Source organism: Spodoptera frugiperda, chromosome 15 (assembly GCF_023101765.2).
Source record: "Spodoptera frugiperda isolate SF20-4 chromosome 15, AGI-APGP_CSIRO_Sfru_2.0, whole genome shotgun sequence".
NCBI lineage: Eukaryota > Metazoa > Arthropoda > Insecta > Lepidoptera > Noctuidae > Spodoptera > Spodoptera frugiperda.
Genome location: NC_064226.1, coordinates 8,578,684 through 8,593,392, shown reverse-complemented (window position 1 = coordinate 8,593,392; position 14,709 = coordinate 8,578,684). Strand labels below are relative to the sequence as shown.

General features: G+C 37.5%; 2 protein-coding genes across 2 annotated transcripts; one reads left to right on the top strand and one right to left on the bottom strand.

Annotated features, from left to right (window-relative positions):
* Positions 1 to 693: 693 nt before the first annotated feature.
* On the top strand, positions 694 to 4,597 carry LOC118274530 (metallophosphoesterase 1 homolog). The gene is made up of 8 exons (XM_035592059.2): positions 694 to 889; positions 1,817 to 1,835; positions 1,920 to 2,109; positions 2,794 to 2,935; positions 3,068 to 3,234; positions 3,328 to 3,410; positions 3,904 to 4,185; positions 4,382 to 4,597. Exons 1-8 carry the CDS (start codon positions 810 to 812, stop codon positions 4,514 to 4,516), a joined length of 1,098 nt encoding a protein of 365 aa, XP_035447952.2. The 5' UTR covers positions 694 to 809; the 3' UTR covers positions 4,517 to 4,597.
* LOC118274522 (protein naked cuticle homolog) lies at positions 4,549 to 12,066 on the bottom strand. Its single transcript, XM_035592046.2, has 5 exons — positions 11,638 to 12,066; positions 7,852 to 8,078; positions 6,703 to 6,813; positions 6,131 to 6,618; positions 4,549 to 6,012 (listed from the first exon to the last, which is right to left on the bottom strand). Exons 1-5 carry the CDS (start codon positions 11,750 to 11,752, stop codon positions 5,640 to 5,642), a joined length of 1,314 nt encoding a protein of 437 aa, XP_035447939.2. The 5' UTR covers positions 11,753 to 12,066; the 3' UTR covers positions 4,549 to 5,639.
* Positions 12,067 to 14,709: the final 2,643 nt, after the last annotated feature.

Sequence of the window (14,709 nt, the reverse complement as noted above, 5' to 3'; positions counted from 1 at the left end):
GGGCTCCTCTACATAGAAAGGTTTACCATAATCCCCACGCTAAGCAGGTAGGTTGATTAGTCGGCTCTTACGGGTTACGACATCCGCAGGAAGAGTGGAGGTGGTATTCGACGCTGCCGTCACCTCAGCTAAAGCTGAGTGGGCCTAATATTTATATTCCAGTCTGTTGTTTCTCTTATTACAGTCTTTAAAGATTCATTTTGAAACAATAGTCGCCAGCACGAGCACGTAGAGACAGCTCTACTTAAAAATTCAGTTCGATCTCATACACCGATTCGTGATGTTTGACGCGAACCTCTGCAAATAACCGGTTTATTTGCAGAGGTTCGCGTATTTAATACGTTTAAACAGCGAATAGAAAATATTCTCTGCAAGACGATTGGTTGCTACTACATATTTTAATACGGTTTTATTTGAAGTCCGTACGAGAACAGTCGTATGAATATTATAGTGATCCGTTCCGTTACTCCAGATTTTGTTACATTTGTCGGTTCATATCTAAGAGTTGTTTGCTTCTTAGCAGAGATAGCGCTTAATTCACACGATCTCATCCCGCCTTTTCTGCGCTCTTAATACGATGCGTAAAGGTTGTCTATTTCTAAACATAATATTCTGTAGTTTTTTTTTTTTATAAAATGTACAAAAATATTATGTATGACGAATGTTTTGAAAAAAGGAGTATTACTGTCACTCGGACACATCGTGTCTTATACATAGTAGAAGTACTTCTTATTGTTATCATTTGATAAGAAAACATAACACGATAATATTATGCTGTAATATTATACAGTTTGCCGGTACCCAGCACCATGAGACGTACAACGAAAAAGATATTAACTTTTATTTTTGGTGTACTTTTCGCGGCCTTTTATTGTGAATTTATCATTTAGGGGAAAGTGGGGGAATTGGGAACACTTAACTTTAAAGGCAAAAAACACAGTATTTTCTCTTAAAAAAGGAATCAACTTTTATTAAAACTTAAACATTATTTATCTGTCTGCTTATAACAGAAAAAATTTTTTTTAAAAATCAACTTTTTATTAGAAATATTAGCAAAAATAAAAAACATTGCCGTTCCTATTTACCCGACACCCTATGGGGTAATTGAGATCAGCCCGTGGAGCAAATGAAAACAGTATTTAGAAATGGTAATTAGAAATGGGGTAGTTAAAAATGGCACAGAGAACAGTTATAAATAACTAAAAAATTTTTCGCGACACATATCACACACGTAACCTTTGCTGGTCTCTCTGGAAGTGCATTGCACATGTGCCCAAAGCTTTATCGTGGTCATGTGAATCTGATATTTGAACTGGTGGTGTCTGGTTCAGTATGGCTGCATCAACGTGTCGCCTCATCTAAAAAAAATTGTATTGTAATAAATATATAAAAACAAATTGTAAATTAGTTCGTTCCCAATTACCCGCCACGCACCGTTCCTAATTACCCGCAGTCGACAATTTGAATAAAAATGGTCGCGACCTTCGATAGCGTTTTAAGTGAATCCTATAACACGTAAAATTTTAAAACTGATTATCCATGAAATAAACTTACGAAATATGGTGTCATTGTACTCACAAATATGACATTTGCATCTAATGTATGTAACACAAAATTTATAACAAAAATGCAATAAAAACATTTTGACTCACCGTGTCAAGATGCGTGCATCCTCCAACTCCTACTGTCGCTTACGCACTTAGGGGCGGGGGAAGTATACCTCGAATAGCCGCGAGACGGAATACGGGGAGGGGAAGTGGTACTTATCAACGTGTTCCCAATTACCCGCTGTTCTCAATTACCCTACTTTCCCCTACTATGTTGTTGTCATACAGGTAAATAAAACTTTTTATATTATTTACTTTATATACTTACATATTTAGGGCATATATTACTACTTATATTCCTAACTATTTCAGTGTTCTTGGCCGGTAATAAAGACCCCACACAATGAATCCCAGTCGCTCAAAGCATTCATCTTTGCTGATCCTCATTTGCTAGGCCCACGGCTGGGCCACTGGTTGGATAAATGGAGGCGGGAGTGGCAGATGCACCAGGCATTTCAGTCTATTATGCTACTACATAGACCAGATGTGGTATTTGTATTGGGTAAGCAAAATTCGTGCTAACTTTCATTAATTTATTTGTAAGTATTTATTTAAAAAAGAAACCCAATAGTCTATACTCTAGGGTTTCTTTTCATTCAAGCACGAGAGAGTCTCTATAGATTCTCTCGTGCTTGCACGTGCTTGAACTGATCAAGTGACGTCAAGCGAAAATGCCGACTATGAGATTTTTTATCTAAATTCTTGTGGTACTTAACTGCAATTAAATACCTTATTTTCATTAGACATGCTAAAAAAAGAAGGGGATTATAATGTAGTTATGAAGTAACATATGAAGTACCTAAAAGCTGTGTCATCTACTCTGTAGATAAAAATGTATAACAAGTAATATATGTCTGCCCTATAAATATTTATCTGGCCACGCTAACTTCCTAATACAAACTATCATGAATTTATGACTAACTAGTATGATAGCGTAAACGCGAAATCGACATTGTATGTTATTTTTATTCTTTTACAAACACACGCTTAAATTACTGAGGTAGTTTCTGTGAATAACAAATTGTTTTAGGCTCTTTTTCCGCAAACGATAACACGAGCGTACATATTTTATCTTTATCTTAAAATGCCTATCATTGAATTGGTAATGGACATTAGGTATTAATATATTAATTAGTCGATTATTTTGATAATTATTGTTTAAATGCCGTATTTTTTATGTTTTTAGGAGATCTTTTCGACGAAGGCGAGTGGAGCAGTGATAGGCAGTTTGCGAACTATGTGTCACGCTTCCAAGAACTGTTTCCAGTGCCTCCTGATACACAGATGCATGTAGTTGCTGGAAACCATGATATAGGCTTCCACGATTAGTATGTACGCAATATTATTCAAGATCAAATGTTTTTGTATGCAATTTTCTTTTTAAGTTTTTATTTTCATGACTTTCGAAACTTATTTCGTGGTTATCGATAAAAATAACGCACTATTTTTTTTTGTTCTAGTATATCGAGACATTCAGATCGACGTTTTAAGAAGTATCTCAATACAACATCAGTCCAGTTTATAACTGTGAAAGATAACCATTTCGTTCTCATTAATTCTATGGCAATGAACGGAGATTCCTGCGAACTATGCACTCAAGCTAGAAATCACATACTAAAAGTGGCTGGTAACAAAATAATATTATGAATTTACGATAATAAAATATATTAAACACAGATCAAAATCAAAAAGCCAAATAATTGATCGGTAATTATTGCAGGAATATTGAAATGTGCACAAGATCCATTATTCTGTTATGATGGTATCAAGAAAATTGAGTTTAGCAAACCGATACTAATGCAGGTGAGTACCCAAGTATTTAAACTAGCCTGTACCAACTTTACCGGTGCATTCGCCCATTTTTTTTTTTACATAATAAGTGAAACAGTAAATAAAGTATATCCCATGTGTATATAGTATTTAAATGTAGCCGCGAACAATTATAATATTCTCCCCTGCATTTGCAATGAAAATAACACATACTTATAATGATTCAGATTATTATTTTCTTTCTTTTTATATAAACGAAGGCCCGTAGCGTAACCCCACACTAGGATTTTCTCCTGTGTCGTTGGTGCGTTTACAAACATACAAGTTCACATGCACATGATACCCAGACCCGAAACAACAATTTGTAGATCTCACAAAGAGTTGCTAAGTGAGTGAATTAAACCCGCCACACGTTACGCGGCAGCTGTTTGCCCAGCCACCGCGCCAACCGTGCGGTCAAGTTCACAAAGATCTTAAAAATAATTTATTTTTATTGACCAAAATATTATTTGGACTTCAATTCCAGCATTTTCCGCTGTACAGAAAGTCAGACGCGGTTTGCACAGATCCAGACGCGCCGCCATTGCCTGAACGAAATAAAGAATTTACACCGAGGTATGACTCTCTGTCTAAAGAAGCTACGGACTTTCTAGCCACTAGAGTGAAGCCCAAGGTCGTGTTTGGCGGTCACACTCATCATGGATGTCTACAGCACCACGTTTATGAGAAACCAGAACCCTTCGAGTTCGAAGAATATTCTGTGCCATCGTTTTCATGGAGAAATAGACCTAATCCGAAGTTTATGTTGGTACGTATTTTTTTATTGAGTTTTTAGACACGTAATTGTAACGTACGCACGCACGTAATTGTAAGTGGAGGTATTGTTTCTCCCGCTTAAGAAATAACAGTTGTTTCTTAAGCGGGAGAAAGAATACCTCCCTAGAATGCAACCGCTTTTTGCGAGTTTTATTAAATAAAATATTCTGTTTTTGTCATCGTTTTAGGTAACGGTAACGCCAAATGATTATGCGGTGAATAAATGCGAGTTACCGAAGGAAACTACTATAGTAATAACGGGTATCCTCATGCTGTTTGCCGTCATATGGCTGAGTACACAACGAAAACTAATTGGTAGATGAGTACGGATTTAGTATTAAGTAAAACAAGAAAATTGTAAATTAATCTCATGATTATATTTGACAATAAATATTTTGACAAGATAGAGCACTTTGTACATTGGCAACTGAACAGTTTTCCTTTCCAGTCGTCACATTACAGACCTAGGTACAATTACATTTTAACAAATTATCACAAAGACCTACCTGCTAACATTAAAATAATTCAGCCGCCCACAATAAGTTATAAATACATTATGAAAGCACAATAGAGGTAGATAAAACATAGAGATTCTTTCATTAACTTAAAATAACGAATACTGATATTGGTAATGTAATTGGGAGGGTTCTTTTAAATACAGTGAAAAATTAAAACATTGTTAATTGTTTAAAAAAGTAAGTGGATGAGCAACCTTAACATAGTATGTATTGTACTTGAACGTCTCATATAACAATGTTATAAACTATCATTCGCTGTAGTACCTAACACTTAAAACTAAAATCAGTCTATGAAACTCTAAAATGAGTCTTACAATCAAAGGTACATAGTCTACTGAGCATTGTCACCTATCAGTACACATTACATCATGTATGTTACATCTCAACTCCACATCAAAGTTACCAAATAAAGGCACTTTACGACGAATTAAATATCTAAGGCCGCGTTTAAATTATTTTCACCTAATTCTACTACAGTCCTCTGAGGAAACATGGCCTCTACTAAGCGCGCCACAAGCAGACTGAGGAAATAGTCGAAAGAGGCAGTGTCCCATTATACATAGCTAAGTATATACTACGACAGTACATAACAGTCAAACACTTCAATGTCTTAATACTAGCGTGAAAATACTGGATTAAGTTAACTCAGTTATTTGATTACAAAAGTAATAAGTCTATCAACAGATCTATTGTTTGGAGAATTTTCAAGTTATAAAAGATTATTTTCCTTTGATTAGGAATATTTCGAATAAAGGGGTAAACATTTTAAATGTTTATGTGAGATATGAATCTCACGTTTTGTTACTTATTTTTAAAGTGGCTTTCAAACAGCGCTTGGTAACTCAACAATAAAATTAGATTCTTAGAATAAACAGACTCAACAAGTGAGCAGGACAAAACCGTGGCCGGTGATGCCCTTTCTTATGTTCTATAAGAATATAATCTGTAATACTCTAGGTTGTTGCGCGGCGGGCGCCTGGGGTGGCAGGTCGTGTGAGCGAGAGCGCGCGTGGTGAGCGTGCGGGGCCCGACCGGAGCGCGGCATCTGATTTTGTTTCTGATGGTATCCCGTATTTGCATGCCGTGCCGACGAGCATATCACCGCATGCAGGTAACGGTCATACCTACATAGATGTGAATCGCCGCCGCTTGCTAGATCTAAGTATCCGTTGCCAGAATTGTCCGATTTCTTCTTTTGGAATGCATTTATTGGCTTCTCACTGACCGTGTAAGATCTGTTTCGAAGTTTCTGATATTTGTTCGTAACTTCTTCTTCAATAGTAACAGGTTCACAGGGCTTTCTGTAATTGAAATAAAATAATAGTGAGATACACGTCAAATATACCTTGTTGTAAAAATCATAATCACATATGAACAACGAAAGAGATCTGATTTAAACAAGGTAAAAAGTACACACACCTTGAGGCTTGAAAGCTCATATGGTTTTTTTCCATATTAGCTTGAATTATTTCCAACAATTCGCGTCTTTGTAAACTTCCAGAACGTTTCTTTGTATGTTTCCGCTGCCGGTGTTCTCTGCGAGGTTGACGATGGGCTCGGGATTGAGCATAAGTAGTTTGTCTTGGAGAACTGTGGGCAGGTCTCCTGTCTCCCGAACATGATGATTTCGAGGAGGCATCGTCGTCAGGAGATAATCTCCCTCTTTGCTCGTCCTCGCTGTGGTCTATGCAGTCGGGAGGCGATGCGTTAACATTGGTAGAACATTCTCTGCGTCTTTCCTCTCGCCTCTCACGACGTCGCGCCTCTCGCCTCTCGCGATGACTTCTACAATTACCATCTTCCGGCACGACAGTTAACCGCACTTGTATTGTCTTTGACCCATAATGTGGCACTGTCACTGATTTTCCGATGGATTCGTAGATTGTAGAAACGATTCCAGCAATATCCTGTAAATTACACATTGTAGTTAGCTAAGAGCTCACTTAGAATGGATTTTTATAATTTTATAGTGGATATTCCAATTTACTTACATCCTTGGTCATACGTCCGTGCCCGTCTAAATCATACAAGGTAAAGGAGAACTGCAGCGGTTGCTGTTTGGAGGGTTCAGGATGCTGCAATTCTACATCACATGTCAGCTCCTGAAATAGAATAGACGCACATGATTAAACGTTTAATATTCGATCCGTTCAACAGAATACTACAACGAACCCATATCTCACTACTGATTGCGTGTGTTTTCATTCAACGTTTTGACAAGGGGATATCCATGAAGAGCTCGTTAGTATTCGGAGTAATCAGTGTTCCTTTTACCGTTTCCTTATTGGATTACGGTCGAAAGGTTATGTTGTAGTAGATAACCCGGTGGCGCCGGACATAACGCGTGTGGCGGCCGACTAGGCGGGCGTCCTCCTTATCTCCTCACGCTTTAAAAGGAAACTAGCAATGCCTTTAGTTCACAATCAGCAGAACAAGGTAAAGTCGGCCCGCCCATTATTGCCTCTACGAATTAACTTACGGGGACTCGTTACTTATTCTACTAATGTTCAATGCTTTCTCTGAACATCTTTCATAAATCATAGGATTGTCGGTAAACCCATATAACATGAAATCACTTCGTATGGCTATGTTCAGTGAACAGAAATTGGCAGGTGATTCCGGTAAATCGACAAAAGGCCCCGAGCTACTTTGACAAAGGACGGGTCGGACACTTGAATGATGAACCAGTTCTCGTTATCAACTTTTTGGGTGTTCGTGTTGCTTTAACATTTCTTATTTAAAAACAATAAATATGTTAAACAAAAAGCACTTTGCCCGCGAGTGGATACTTCAAAAGTTTTTTTTTAATGAATATTATAAAGGCGACATCTAAAACGCCGTCGTTATAGCTATTTTAAATTCTCTAAGAATTTATGGTAATAAATTATGTAGATTGTAAAGACATGAATTTGATTAAATCTTAAGCCACGACTTGCTTGGTTACTAATCGCCACTTTCTAATTCCCATACACGCATGGGTGGCGGGCGGACGGGTACAACCGCACTGTCAGTTTTTTTAACAATCACTATTTGCGTATGCTGCTAATAAATGAATACAGTATTTGAAGGAATTAAGTAACTGTTGCGTTTGAAGAGCCCAGTCATTTGAATAAAAAGTTTGTATGAGTAACTATAATTACCTCAAATCGTAATCTGGGGTGTTTTTCATCATTTTTTTCCGCCACTGGGGTGGGTGACGGTGGTGGTTTGTAGGACGGTTCATGGGAGCGGGGGGGCGGCGCTGGCGGCGTGGTCGGCTGCAGCAAGGCACGGGCCTCGCTTGGCAGCAGGTCCGGAGGTGCTGAACACTGTGAGGCTGCTCGTCCCACCAGCTCTTCGGTGTCCGTCCTCTCGCTCTCTGTACCAACTGGAAAATAAAAGATTGGTAAGTTAAATTCAGACATCTTTACGTAGTTCTTTTAGAAATAAAAAATGTGTCCCTATTCTGTTTGATTTTAATGATAGAAATGTTTTCATAAAGTTTATCGTTATAATATACCAAACAACACAATAAACACTTATCGTGTACACTTGTACAGTAGACATTTTAACACCTCCGATACGGTGGTGTTTCGCAAGTAATTTTGCAAGTTTTGATTTACCTATATTCCAAACAAAAATGCATTAATAAAACTACAAGTGGATATAAAAGAAAGTATACTTATATCTGTTTGTATCTTACAAAGAGAAAATATTCAAAACGAATTATTCGCTAAATGACTAAAACAAAGTCGTAATGAGACATGAGTTGCAAAAAATATTATTGTGAGCGTCTTAATAAAAAGTACAAAACTGAAGATGCACGAGGGCTTTTGCGGAATATTCGGATATAAGCCTGTTTTATACGGTAAAAACGGAGCGTACCTAGCCATAATGAATAATTAATAAGTAGGTTAAGAAAAACTTAAAAATTATGGCTTCAATAAAATTGAAATTGGCTATACGCAATAGCCCGTGGCCGGGGTCCACTCAACAACAGGTACACGACTACAAAACTTACATTGTTGTTTTATCTTCAATTCGTATTTCGTGCTATTTTAGTCATTGTAATCATTACTAAGGAATACAATACGAGTAACATAATGGGCAAAGAGAAAAAAAGTTGTGTACCCAAAAGCCTGTGTCGGCGAAACTCAAAAAGTTTGTGTGATGCGGACCGACGACGCCGGGGAACGGAGACTCGGAGAGATGTAAACGACACAAGGTTACGGGGAGCGTTGAGACATTTCCTGGAAGGGCCCGTGAGTGGGTCGGCCTTTGGAACGTTTGGGATCCACCGTAGCATCGCACATCTGCCGCTAATGTTATTTTCTCAAAAGAGGCGGCATTTCTTTTACCCTCCTACTAAATTCTGTTTAGAAGTTTTATTTTTGCATTGTTCGTTGAAGTTGTTTTTACATATCAAGTAGTAAAATTGGAGTAATAAAACGTGCTTCATATTATAGGGGTTCTTACTGTATTATTCAATCAAATGAAGTATTTGGCTATAAAAAATTTAGTTCTCGTTCTCAGAAATTGGGTTGGAACGAAGAACAGTACTTACTAATATGGAAACCAGAAGTTTTTTGACCCTTTAAAATAATACCGTTGTTTTACAAATCATATCGTTTATAATGAGTCAGCTAGCTAGCTGGTATAAACAGACTGTCGAGTAAGATGCCTCTTAATGGCTGAACTTTACGCTTTAACGACATTTACTGGAGACGCAATAATGTGGCTACTCGTAACCACATTCCTGCACTGTGATTTAGTTAGATTTAATAAAGCCGTTCTATTTAGCCCGCGCAGCTTGTAAGGAACAACATGTTGATTTATTCTATAAACAACCAAATGCAGTAATAAAGTAAGATTTGGAAAAAACTTCTCTATGTAGATCGACAATAGACGCCATATTTGTTTACCAAAGAAATACGCTAAAAAAACACATTGTACGGACATTGTACAAGGAGCCCTTCAATGTTTATTTTTATTGTGTGTTTTTATAGCTGAAATCCATAAATCGTAATACAGATTCCAAGTAGGATATCATAAAAGCAAAGTTTAAAAAGTTCGATAAAAAGAAGCTAAAATATCACATCACTAAGGATTTTTTTCTAAAACCTAAACAAACAATTTAATTATTACATGTTGAAACATTTTTTACTATTCAGCTTTGATGTTGATCATGAGCAAATGGTTTACTCCTCAACTGTACGGGAGATTATAAAATGAAAGACGTTTTCTTAATGAAGTATACGGTTTACAAACTATTTTGTAACTATACAGAACAAGATCAAAGCGCTATTTATATTTGTTTGCTTTGAAGTAGTTTTAGTTAAGTAAGTGGATGCTCGGTTTCTCACATAATATAAAGAAGCCGAAATAAACTTTTATTTATTTACGACAGCCGGCCTAATGTGTTAATTCTCTTTCATATGTGGTGAGCATCAAGATTTGCAATTTTAATTTTATGGTTGTCAGATAAGAGGACATTTTACTATTAAAAATACATTTACATGATTTTAATGTTCGCGCTGTTATCAAATCTTTTTATTAGCATAAAACATCACAGTGTTATTGGCTAAAATTAGCCAAAGGAAGGTCTAAAACATGAAAACAAAATCATTTAAAAGATACAAGTAACGTGGACGCGGCTGTACGTGGGCTGTGGCTTGTAGCGGAAGGCAACTCGTCCTATTATTTGATTTTATTTTTTTTCATTCAATTCATGTTGCCGCGAATGAATCGCCCGGTCGGCGGGTCGTCGTGCCGGTACGACTGTTTGATCTTGCCGGCTTTTGATAACATCGTGCGAGATCGTAAAATCTTATAATAAGCACGATAAAGGTATAACCTTTACATTAGTTAGTCACACAACACTGACTAACATAATTGAATAGACATGATAAGTTCATAGAATGAATGTAATACCTAAATGTGGTAGTGATATAACTAGTTAGGTCCGTACACACGCACTGTGTATGTGTATTATTATAGGTATGTACATACGCTAGTCTGAGCAGTTTGTTTATGTTTTTCCTATGAAACTCTTTTTAATGTTAAGACTAGTTAGTAGGTTCCAAGCTTCCAAGTAATGTTTTTGTACAAAAATAAATAATCAGTTTGTTGAACTCGCCAAATTCCTGGCCACAATAACAAAGTATGCGTGTATTACTGCTAAATATGTATTTTACTTTCTTGCGGGTAGGAAATAATTTAACGGTACGGTGCCTGCAGGCTATAGTTATCTTTTATTAGAAAAGACTACCTATGTACCTTCATATATTTTAATACTAAATTGAGCAAAATAATCCAACGAATACCAACCTGCCTATAGCAGGTAGGTATAGTGAAAACCTTTATGTAATGCAATGCATGGGTTAAAGGTATACTTCCAAAATCCAAAACATGGGTGGAAAGGTATAGTTTTCAATATGATTGTTATTGTCTGAACACCCGCTATGTATAGACTTGTTAAGCATTTTTACCCGAACCTGAATCTCCCGAGTCTGCTATTTCCACAACAATAGGTAAATAACAATTAAAATTAAAACATTACACCTAACCAATCTGTAAACACTGGGTCGCCAGATGGCGTTGTTTTAAATGTAAACAGCATGATTTATAGAACCCTTCTTGCTCTATTTGAACTGCCCTTGACCGGTTTTTATAATAATATTGTGAAGTTTGCTACTCGTATCACATGTATTTATGTGTCTAGTGTTGTTTAGTTTGTTTTTATTTCGATAACAGGCAATAATCCTGTTTTTAACTACCTACATCAACAACTAGGCAGTGCTCTATTCATAACACGAATTTAATGATTTAAAATATTTGATCACACGTAGACTGTAGGTAAGTAGGTACCTACATCAGTGTCAAATATCAACACACACGTTTATATGGAGGTCTACATCAAGCTGGTAATTTTCAAGAATATAACTTACTGCTAAACTTCTTGTATCCATTTCTAAACTTGTTGCGCCACCACTTAACGAAGTGGTGCGCCATGGGGGCGTCCGCGGCGGGTGCCGGAGCTCTCAACGTTTCGTAGCACGTCATGCGCTGCGCTCACGCACGCATCCCGTACATTTCAAAAGAACCGCTGGTGTAATTAATTATATCACAAACTATATTTCTAATTCACTTGCACTGTATTTGGTCACAACACAGGACGTATAAGGATTCGACGTTAGCACGAAACCTTTGACCCAGTTGTCCGCGTGAATGTTGAGCGACGAGAGAAATCGAGCGACCGTCCCTCGTGCGTGCCGTCGAGTGACTGACTGATGGATGAAGGGAGTAGGGAGGGGCGGCGAGGGCGCGGGATAGTGCGACGCGGTGTGGCGGCACTGGCGGTACTAGCGGCCGGCGGCGCGGCGCGGCGACTGTTGTGTCGCGATCGCGAAACAAATACCGCCTGCTGTCTGACGGCGCACGAAATACAAAGTATTAGGCAACGTTTACGTGACAACAATAGTCCCTGATCACCGGCCTCTCAATGTGTGTCCCTGACGGGTTAACTCTTGGGCTTTGTTATTTTTGTTATGGTTAAAGCCTGCTAAAGTATCTTTAACCGCATGCCTACTTTAGAAACTAGGCGCCTTAATTTTGGTACCTGTGCGGTGTCTATAATCTATTATCTAAAATTAAAAAAGTAACAACTTTTAGGGCTAGATAAATAGATAATTTCCAATGCTCATCATACTTAGGTCTGATTAAATTTTACTTTAGGATGCTTCAACACAAGTATCTCATAGTACTCTCACTAGTGGTCCAAGGTCATTCAGTTCAACTGCACAATTGCTACCTACTTCAGCTTACAAAGTTCCAAAAAGTAGCGAAAACGTACCTTCCTTTAGATTAAGTATATTTATTAACTCCTCAAGTATTTAGTAGGTGATAAGTACCTATGTATATGTTCAATTTACCAACGTTACATCTAAATTACTTATCTACCTAATTAAATATGTCAGTGTCACCTTGTCGGCTACTTATGCGGAAAGCGAAGGTGCTTCCCAAGTTCCCATAGGAATATTAATACGGCATTAGCGGTTTAAAACACTGTTCAGGCTTCGATTTTATGTAGAATAGATGTAATTTATACCTCTTCTTACTGAATTTGAGTTCGTCTACGGTCTACCTACTAGGTACTTCGCTATCATAATCTTGTCCTACCATTATGTACATTCCCAAATCAAATTTCAATCTTTTTGGTTAATGAAATGAAAAGGCCTCGAGACGCATTGTTTTGTAATCGTAGTATTACTAGTTGCAACCAACAATCCTAATGTCACACAGATACTCGAATTTTTATTTGAGATTTATACCCTTTAAAAGTAAATAAATATGATAAAATTTTTATCTTTCTTCTGCATCTTTCAGTATGCACAATACATTCAGTAACATGCACCTTGCACGTTGCACCACATTACCACATGCGACTTTGGATATTTTATTTGAGTTAGTTGATTATTGACTCATCTCGTTTACATTTATGCTGTGCTGACTATTGGCAATTATTTTTGACTTTTTGCTATAGTAAACTTTTACTTAACAACGAAAGTAAGCAGTTGGTAAATACCTATAGGGCAGTAATAGAGAGAAAGGTGAACGCGCATCCGCTACGTTGGCAATGGCAGCCTCCATGCGGTCGATGACCCTGAAGTAAGCGATTACAAAAAAGATTAAGGTAGGTAGATAGCTAGTAGGTACTCGGTTTGTGGCAAGTCAAGCCATACCTACTCCGACCGGCTTCGTGCCTTTGAAGTCAATACAGGCGAAAACAAGACGTTAAAACGGTCTACTCTACTTACCTATACGTAGGTATACTAAGTTCAGAAGTTCCATTCATAAATACACAACAGTAGAGTAGAAATGTACCGCTGCATGATGCCTAGATACTAGACATCGATGTACTATTTTGAGCTATAGTTGGTAAACAAGTAAACAACTTAATAACTAACGCCAATTTCATATACATAAATAGGGTTCTCTGGGTACTTTTTGTTGATGCTATTTTTTTGTAGTAAATAAACCTTAATTACATGTGGTTTATTTTTCCAGGGTGTAAAAAGAAACTAATATGTCGTGCAGTCCTGTTCACTACTACACCCCCGGCCGAGGGTGAGCTCGTGGGGTGCCAGGGATGTAGCGCAGTCAGGACGTTTCAAATTAGAATTTTACGGCCTCTTCGTGTTAGGTTTATTGTCGAGAAGTTATCGTCGGCCAAGATGAGGTCGTATTCCAAAACTGACTTACAACAAACACTGTTTTATGTAAGTTTTATGTGCGTAATAAAGAAAACTTCACGAGGACGTAAAATTGTAATTATTCTCAGGTTCATTAGAAAGTATTTGATGAAAATACTGTAGATTACAAAGTAGCTGTAGATATGGATTATTAACAAAATGTTAGAACTTATCTACACAGTTACAGTCTGGCTATCTGGAACTGGAAGTAACGTACATAATTATCTCCTATGTTAGCAGTAAGTCACGTTCTTTTGCTTTTTACCATAATATAGGTATCTATCGGATGACGTTACAATAAGATGACCATACACAGCGCTCGGGAGGGTCTCGCGCGCAGGTTCTACGTGGGTGGCGTGTTCCACGAAATAGTGTTGATGGCTATGCCGGACGATTTTCAATATCGTCGATAAATTGCGGCTTTTATATTTTAATTGTATTGTATATAAACAGTTATTCAAAATATTGGTTCGAAACGTTCGAACGTTGGTCGTAAAGTTTCAATGCTTATGTCCATAATAGTGACCACAAAGTCTGTCGATTCCTTACATGTACGATGGGTGATGGGTGTCTAGAGAGTTTTGGAAGCTGTTTACTTATAACACTGGCGCTACAGTAGGATTCCTAGAAATCCCGTGCGTGTCTCGACAGATTGTTTGTTTGGCATCTGTAAGAATATCAAATCTTTGTATACGCATATAATAAAAAGATAATCTTACGAAGTGACCTGGAATGTTGATAGTGGCGTTATTTCTGCTATTCAGTCGG